We start from the raw sequence: 8,169 nt of genomic DNA, 5'->3' as shown, positions 1-8,169 counted from the left end.
TATCTTACACACACGCGTACGTATGAAATCGGTGTAAAGTCAAAGTTGGACCCGCTTTGGTTCTCTCTACATCACAAATCTGAATATAAATTTCATGAAATTATATTTATGTTTGCATCCTTTTTTACCTACCAATCCTACTTTTTTGAGTTTTTTTTTTATCATCCTTTTATTTTAAATATTCTTTCGTAATAAATAAATCTATGTAAGAAAAAGCGAATTTATTACAAGCTGGCAAGTACACCAAAAATATCTCTACAGAAATATATTTCTATCAACCCATAACTCACCAATACAATTAGCTTTTACCAACGAACCTTTAATATATATTCGTAAATTTAAAGACTGATAGTTTTTTTATGGATAAAGATGATGAATTATTATTTATTTTTATTTTTAAATATGACTTATACTATGAACTAGCAATTCTCCTAATTAATCATTTAATTAGAAACCATAAGAAAAAAAAACATTATACTAAAAGAGTTTAACACTGGAAAGTTAATAATTTATCATTTTCTACTTAGCTGCAAACTTTGTTTTATGTTTTGGTTTCAGCTAATTTTACAAATCTCAACCTTTTCTTACTGTTAAAGATAATTTAAAGCAGTAAAAAGATATTACAGTATTTTTTATACAACATTTTTTATTTTTCTAATAAAAAAAATTGAGAAACTAAATATTGGAACGTACCTAGTACTAATAATAATTTTGTATAAAAGAAAAACAAGTATAATTTAATAATAAGAAAAAAGACATAAAAAGGATCTTGTTTCTTGTTTTCCCCCTTCCCATGTGATGTGAACAATCTCACTCTCTTTCTCTATCTCTCTTTTGTTGTGTTTTGTAACTCATTATATAACAAATCAGTCCAAGCCACCTCTTTTCCCCACAGCCAATCTCGCTCTCTCTCTTCTCTCACCAAAACAGAGAATCTCTCAATCTCAGATCGAAGAATGGGTTTCACTTCCCGAGGAAACCCTTCTTTCTTCTTCTTCTTCTTCTTCTTCTTACTCTGTCTCTCCACCACAGTCTCTGCTTACATCATCAACAACAACAACACAAGCAGCAGCAGCAACGTTAATGGAGAAGAAGAAGTAGAAACAGTGAGAAGAGAGCTAGCTTCTGGGAGATGCAACTGGTTTAGAGGGAACTGGGTTTATGATGCGAAGTACCCACTTTATGATCCTTACAAGTGTCCATTCATAGATCCACAGTTCAACTGTAAGAAGTATGGTCGTCCTGACAATGCTTATCTTAAGTTTCGGTGGCAACCATCTTCTTGCTCTCTCCCCAGGTTCTTCTTCTTCCTCTCTCCTTATCTTCTTCTTACATTCTTTAATTCTGGCTTTTCTTGATTCAAGAAGATCAATGCTTTTTTCCGTGTGTTTGTTTGCCTTTTCTTCATTTATCAGACTGAAAAGTTTGATTTTTTTTCTTTTCTTTTGTTCTCTGTTCTATTGGTATTGTGAATCAAAATCTGTTTTTTTTTTTCCTTTTTCTTATAATGCCATTAATAAATATGGAAAGCTGGAAATTTGAATAGTTATGTTTGTTGGGTTTAATGCTGTTTGCAGAGATATTTAAGCATATTGGTAAGAAAGGTAACTTAAAAGCTTTTCAATTGAATTTCAAAGTTTATAGATATTTTCAGTAGTAATAGTAGTAGTGAGTAGTATTCTCTCTCTTATCTTCTCTTTTGCTTGCCTTTTTGGATTTGAAAATTTGAAACTTTTCTGTTGAGTGTTTGCTTTGGAGCAATAATGTCTTGGAAATCCCATAATTTCACTCTTCAAAAAGGTTTAAAATCGAATCCGAAGCTCGAACCAAAGTGTCCTTGACTTGGTAAATAAAGACTTCAACAAGTTTTTAACCTTTTTTTTTTTGTAGAAGTAACGCTTGAAAACCAGCTGGACATGTTTTTTTTTTAATATTAATATTATTTTCTTGCGGATCTAGAATTGAGATTAAAAAAAAAATGTTTATTTGCAATGGTTTGTCAGATTCAATGGGTTGTATTTCTTGAGGAAGATGAGAGGGAAGAAGATAATGTTCGTAGGAGATTCACTGAGCACAAACATGTGGCAATCTCTTGCTTGTCTGATTCATTCTTGGGTTCCTAACGCTCGTTACACTCTTCTTCGCCAAAAGGGTCTTGCTTCACTCACCTTCGAGGTATATATTTATTATTCGGTTCTACTATAGCATAAACTAGATATTTAGTTGAGTTATTATGAGATTTTTAACACTGTAGTAGCTTTTTAATTAGTGTGGAAAGTGTGGTGAAAAGTCTTTATTTATCCCTTTTGTTAACGCTTAAATGATTGTTAAATAGGGATAAAGTGTCTTTTGGTTTGTCTCATTTGATTTGATGTAAAGATAATGGGCTATATACGTAGTAATTTTAGGACAAGAGAATGAGAGAGAGAGAGCATTTAAGAGATGAACGTGATTAGTGGCCTATTTCCCAAAAAAGAAGAATCTCCCGGAGTATCATGTCCATGTTTTATAATCTTTATGATCACGAGCCACGCAAACAAAAGAGATTCGCTTTTTTTCTTTAATTTTCCCATGATATTAAAGCACATGGCCAGTTACATTTTACACATGTACATGATTAAAATTGTGTATACTCGAGTATCTAGTGAACTAAATTTGTGTTTTGTAATGGGTACTTACACAGGACTACGGAGTGACGTTGATGCTTTACAGAACCCAATTCTTAGTAGATTTAAATGTGGAGAAAGTTGGGAGAGTGCTTAAACTAAACTCCATTAAGCAAGGCAACATGTGGAGAGGCATGGACGTTTTGATTTTCAACTCGTGGCATTGGTGGACTCACACCGAGCACATCCAGCCGTATGTGTTTTTTTTTTACTTTGGCTCTGTCTTTTTTTCTTTTGGTTTTGACTTTTGGCAAATCTGATGACGTGTGGATGTTTTTTGCAGGTGGGATTACATGGAAGATGGGAATAGATTGTATAAAGACATGAACCGGCTCATTGCTTTCTACAAAGGCATGACCACTTGGGCTCGATGGGTTAATACTTACGTCGATCCTTCCAAGACCAAAGTCTTCTTCAACGGCGTGTCTCCAACTCATTACGAGTAAATATACTTCCATCAATCTAAATCTTATTGTTCTATAAATCGGTTTAGTTATATCAAATTGAGCATGGCCTACGGTGTTTATGTTACTCCTTAAATTACTAGGCATTACTTTACTTACATAATCCTTAAACACTATCCAGACATTAATTACTTAATTAGGGGTATTTAGATATCAATAACCAACATTTTAGTATCCTATAGATAGTTATAATTAAGGTTTGTTGGATATGATTTTGCAGGGGAAAGGATTGGGGGGAGCCAATGAACTCATGTAGGAGTCAGACGCAGCCATTCTACGGGAGGAGGTATCCAGGAGGGATGCCAATGGCTTGGGTGGTTCTAAACAAAGTGATGAGGAGATTGAGGAAACCGGTCCATTGGCTCGATATAACCGGTCTCTCTCAGCTTCGTAAAGATGCTCATCCTTCTGCTTTCAGTGGGAACCATCCTGGTAATGACTGTAGCCATTGGTGTCTTCCTGGTTTGCCTGATACTTGGAACGTGCTCTTTTACTCTACTCTTTTCTCTTCCTAAATAATTCTTGTTTTCTTTTTTCTTGTCGATGTATAAGTTTTAACTTAAAAAGAAATAACAACAATCAATTATTTTTAGTTATCTTTTCTTTGTGCTCTCCTGATTCTTGACTGTGTGAGATAAGAAAACATCTCAAGAAAATCATATACAAACAAAAGTATACAATCGAAGAATAGTTGATAGTTGATACTGATAATGAGCTAAAGAAATTAGAGCTTTAATTGGGCCTGATAATAGAAATAAATGGGCCTGAAGAAGCTCAGATGTGATGTCGAAGTTGAGATAAAATCAGCGGGAGGCAAAACTTAAACTCAAAACTAAAAACTCAAAAGTGCTCTGGAAAGTCTCCACGTGTACATGTACGGAAAGATACGTGGAGGAAACTAAGATTATTTATTGGCTCGATAACATTGAAACTGATCACTTCCAAGAAGGTGAGTCACGGTGCCTCTCTACACGTTTCAATAGTAGACTCAACACGTCACACACTTTTCCCCAATCCACATGACCGCCCAAACTTTGTCTTTTCGGTTCTTTGATTATAAAGCAGGAAATGAAACAGCTCGATAAGAATCATCCGAGATAAAGAATAACAAAAATAAAGAATTATCCAGTTTTCATCTTGAAAGTTAAAGTTGTTTCTTGTAAGTGATTTGTAAGCTTTAGAATGGCGTCAGAGCAAGCAAGGAGGGATAACAAGGTGACGGAGAGAGAAGTTAAGGTGGAGAAAGACAGAGTCCCGAAGATGACGAGTCATTTCGAGTCCATGGCCGATAAAGGCAAAGACTCCGAGATGCAGAGGCATCAAACAGAAGGTGGTGACACACAGTTCGTGTCGCTCTCAGACAAAGGGAGTAACATGCCGGTTTCTGATGAAGGAGAAGGGGAGACAAAGATGAAGAGGACTCAGATGCCTCACTCCGTTGGAAAATTCGTGATGAGCAGCGAATCTGGGACGGGGAAGACGAAGGATGAGAAAAAGGAGCATGAGAAGGCTTCGCTAGAGGATATTCGTGGATATAGAGCCAATGCTCAGCAGAAGTCGATGGATACGATACGAGCAGCAGAGGAACGCTATAACAAGGCCAAGGAGGGTTTGAGTCATGGTGGGCAAGAAGCTCGTGGCAGAGGAGGTGATGAAAAGGAGGGACAATTAGGCCGGGACAGTGGTGTCCATGTTTCTCACTTTAAGGGTGTTGGTAGTGGCGAAGGAGCTGCTGCTGTCTTCGGCCATGAAGCTCGTGGCAGAGAAGGAGGAGAAAGAGAGGGTGGTGTCCATGGTTTTCACGGGGAGAAAGCACGCCATGCTGATGTTTTGGCTGCCGGAGGTCAAGAGATGAGAGAGCGTGAAGGTCAAGAATCAGCCGGTGGTGGTGGCCGGAGTGCAACACATACAGTGACTGAGAAAGGAAGGCAAGCTAAGGAAAGTGTTGGACAAGGTGCTCAGAAAGCGGGAAGCGCTGCAAGTGAGAAAACTCAGAGAGCTTCCGATTACGTGACAGAGAAGGGAAGGGAAACTGGACAAGTGGCGGCTCAGAAAGGACAGGAGGCAAAGGAACAAGCTATGAGAGCTAAAGATTACAGTATGGAGAAAGCTGGAGAAGCCAAAGACACGGCAGCCGAGAAAGCTAAGAGAGCTTCCGAGTATGCGATGGAAAAAGGAAGGGAAACGGGAAACACTGCCGCTGAACAGGCGGCGAGAGCGAAAGACTACACACTGCAGAAAGCACTTGAAGCAAAAGAGATTGCGGCTGAGAAAGCTCAAAGAGCTTCCGAGTATGTGACCGAAAAAGGAAAAGTAGCCGGAAACGTTGCATCTCAGAAAGGACAAGAGGCAGCTTCAATGACAGCAAAAGCAAAGGATTACACTGTTCAGAAAGCAGGTGAAGCGGCTGGGTACGTTAAAGAAGCTACGGTGGAAGGAGGAAAAGGAGCGGCACATTACGCCGGAGTTGCAGCTGAGAAAGCGGCGACGGCTGGGTGGACAGCGGCACATTTCACTACAGAGAAAGTGGTGCAAGGGACGAAAGCGGTTGCTGGTACAGTGGAAGGAGCGGTGGGGTACGCAGGGCATAAGGCGGTGGAAGTAGGATCTAAGGCGGTGGAGTTGACTAAGGAAAAAGCTGCGGTGGCTGCTGATACGGTGGTTGGGTATACGGCTAGGAAGAAAGAAGAAGCTCAACACAGAGACCAAGAAATGTACCAGGTATTGCACAAATTATAGTCAAGCTCAATATTTTTTTAACTCATTCCAGTGTGATGATGTTACGTGGATCTCAAGAAACTGTGTGTTTGAATTTGTTTTGAGGGAGGTGAGGAAGAGAAGCGCCCAGGGTTTGTCACAGAAGAAAGGAGAGGCTTTGGAGAAGAGTATGGAGAACAACGAGGGAGTGAGAAAGATGTCTACGGGTATGGAGCAAAAGGAATGTCCGGAGAAGCGAGGAGAGATGTTGGGGAGGAGTATGGAGGAGAAAGAGGGAGTGAGAAAGATGTCTTCGGATATGGAACAAAAGGAATGGTCGGAGAGGAATACGGAGGAGGAAGAGGCAATGAGAGATATGTCCAAGAAGAAGGTGTTGGAGCGGGAGGAGTGCTTGGGGCAATCGGCGAGACTATAGCTGAGATTGCGCAGACGACGAAGAACATAGTGATTGGTGATGAGCCTGGGAGGACACATGAACGTGGAACTACTGATCCTGAGTATATGAGACAACAACATGGACAACGTTGATGAAGAAATGTTTTTGGGTTTCTTTTTGCTTTTCTTAAAAGGGTCTTTTGTTTTTTTTTTTGTATGTTAATAAATCTCTGTTTCAAAGAGTTTTATGGTAAATAACAAAAACCTCTGTTTCTGTTTAAAGGTTTGAAGAATATATCAGTGGTTGGTTCCTTTTTAGTGTAAAAACTATACTAAGCTTGATATACTCTTGAAAACTAAAGTTGGTGGATTTTAATGTTAATCTTTTTCGCAATCTGCAAGTGTATTAGCAAAATAGATGCGAAAACGGTTATAGTAATGAGATTTATTGTATGACCTCCGACTTCTCGACATCTCATGTGACTACTTATACTATATGCCATATAGTGAAGAGTCCTAATTTTTTATTTCGTCAGACTTGGACACACTTTGGATTGCAAATCTAACATAGAGCAAAGCACAGGAAATATATAATGTGGATATGTAAAGTACCTCAAAGAAATTATTCAAGCAAAAGTGTATGTAATTGTTGATGTTGTTACAAACATTAAGAACTGAGACGATGTACATTTGGTATTGATATGTATATTGAGCTACAGTTCTAAAACCAAGTAACAGAGATGCCTTCAACACGCTATTAAACATGAATAAAACTAGAAGCTGGAGTCTTGGGAGGCATAATCTTCACCTTCAGGGGTTTAAACTGTGGGGGCTTTGGTGGAATAATCTTTAACTTCATGGCCTTTTTAGAAGTATCCGTAGACTTCTTCGGAGCTCTTCTAATCTTCAACTTCAGTGGCGGCAGTGAGAAGCCGGAAATCACATTCTCCATCTTCTGTTCACCACGCAAGAACGGATGCAACAATAAATCATAAGCGCTACCTCTCTCCTTAGGGTTCCTTGCGAAACACGTTTCTAGAAACTTCCTTGCATGACAGGGTACACTCTCTGGTATCTCAGGCGCTTTCCAATCCAATAGAAGAGACGCAAGATCATCAAAATCAACATCCGACCATGGACTCACACCGGTAAACATCTCCAATACTATGCACCCTAACGACCACAAATCTAGGGCTTTCTCAGCCACGCCGCTGTGGACTGATTCTGGCGACATGTAGATAGGCGTTCCAACAAACGGTGAATCAACTTCCCAACAATCCGCATGTTCTCCGACTTTTCTCGAAGACCCGAAATCTGAGATCTTCAATTCGTAAGACTGTCTACATGGGAAGACAAGGAGATTATCGGGTTTTAGATCGCAATGAACATAACCGTGGCTGTGAACAGAGACCAATCCTTGGAGAATCATACGAGCGAAGTCTTTGATCATGGTTTCCGGCAATCTTCTATCTTTGTAACTGTCCATGAGCGATGTTAAGTTCCCTTCTGCTGCGTACTCCATGAAAATCTTGTAGACTCGGAACCCCTCGTCATCAAAGTCCTCCTCTAACTTATAATTCCCATAGCACTGCACGATGCTTCGACATCCCTTGAGTTTGGATAGAATATGAATCTCTCTTCGGAGAGAGTCGTAGTCTTCACATTCAGATGTTTTCACGGCTGCGTAAACAGGACACGAGCCGTCGTTTTCGATGTACTTGACAAGATCGACTGATCCGTACGAGCCTTTTCCTAAGAACTTCACGAAATCTGTCTTTGGTTGCATCTTCGGAATAACAAGAAGAGTTATGCTTCGTACCTCTAAAGGTTTTTTTTTTTTGTAACTTTGAGCTGAAATTTAAAACCCTAGAGAAGATCAAATCACTTGAGAAATTGCAGAGAGAGAGAGAGAGAGAGAGAGAGAGAGAGAGAGAGAGAGAGAGAGG

At 39.4% G+C, this 8,169-nt stretch overlaps 3 protein-coding genes across 4 annotated transcripts; 2 read left to right on the top strand and 1 right to left on the bottom strand.

The window, feature by feature from the left end:
• The first annotated feature begins 856 nt into the window (after positions 1-856).
• Positions 857-3,746, top strand: LOC17889743 (protein trichome birefringence-like 39). The gene is made up of 5 exons (XM_006294255.2): positions 857-1,297; positions 2,004-2,175; positions 2,684-2,859; positions 2,950-3,108; positions 3,351-3,746. The coding sequence occupies exons 1-5, from the start codon at positions 957-959 to the stop codon at positions 3,643-3,645; spliced, it is 1,143 nt and encodes a 380-aa protein (XP_006294317.2). The 5' UTR covers positions 857-956; the 3' UTR covers positions 3,646-3,746.
• Positions 3,747-4,220: 474 nt separating this feature from the next.
• On the top strand, positions 4,221-6,536 carry LOC17890022 (late embryogenesis abundant protein ECP63). Of its 2 annotated transcripts, none has more exons than XM_006295753.2 (2): positions 4,221-5,851; positions 5,954-6,536. In XM_006295753.2, exons 1-2 carry the CDS (start codon positions 4,313-4,315, stop codon positions 6,374-6,376), a joined length of 1,962 nt encoding a protein of 653 aa, XP_006295815.1. In that variant the 5' UTR covers positions 4,221-4,312; the 3' UTR covers positions 6,377-6,536. The 2 variants fall into 2 exon arrangements, with proteins under 2 accessions (XP_006295815.1, XP_023640146.1); XM_023784378.1 differs by having other exon boundaries at positions 5,958-6,357.
• A 444-nt stretch (positions 6,537-6,980) lies between these two features.
• Positions 6,981-8,009, bottom strand: LOC17890182 (mitogen-activated protein kinase kinase kinase 17). Its single transcript, XM_006296211.1, has one exon. It carries the CDS (start codon positions 8,007-8,009, stop codon positions 6,981-6,983), a length of 1,029 nt encoding a protein of 342 aa, XP_006296273.1.
• Positions 8,010-8,169: the final 160 nt, after the last annotated feature.

Source organism: Capsella rubella, unplaced genomic scaffold (assembly GCF_000375325.1).
Source record: "Capsella rubella cultivar Monte Gargano unplaced genomic scaffold, Caprub1_0 scaffold_4, whole genome shotgun sequence".
Classification (NCBI taxonomy): Eukaryota; Viridiplantae; Streptophyta; class Magnoliopsida; order Brassicales; family Brassicaceae; genus Capsella; species Capsella rubella.
The sequence above is the reverse complement of the archived record's forward strand: the minus strand, read 5'-3'. Positions and strand labels throughout refer to the sequence as shown.

Excerpts from the sequence above, each read along its gene's own strand:
- LOC17889743 (XM_006294255.2), top strand. The coding sequence starts at position 957 with ATGGGTTTCACTTCCCGAGGAAACCCTTCTTTCTTCTTCTTCTTCTTC. Across the intron at positions 1,298-2,003 it reads TCTTCTTGCTCTCTCCCCAG|ATTCAATGGGTTGTATTTCT; the intron begins GTTCTTCTTCTT and ends ATGGTTTGTCAG. Across the intron at positions 2,860-2,949 it reads CACACCGAGCACATCCAGCC|GTGGGATTACATGGAAGATG; the intron begins GTATGTGTTTTT and ends TGTTTTTTGCAG.
- LOC17890022 (XM_006295753.2), top strand. The coding sequence starts at position 4,313 with ATGGCGTCAGAGCAAGCAAGGAGGGATAACAAGGTGACGGAGAGAGAA. Across the intron at positions 5,852-5,953 it reads GAGACCAAGAAATGTACCAG|GGAGGTGAGGAAGAGAAGCG; the intron begins GTATTGCACAAA and ends ATTTGTTTTGAG.
- LOC17890182 (XM_006296211.1), bottom strand. The coding sequence starts at position 8,009 with ATGCAACCAAAGACAGATTTCGTGAAGTTCTTAGGAAAAGGCTCGTAC.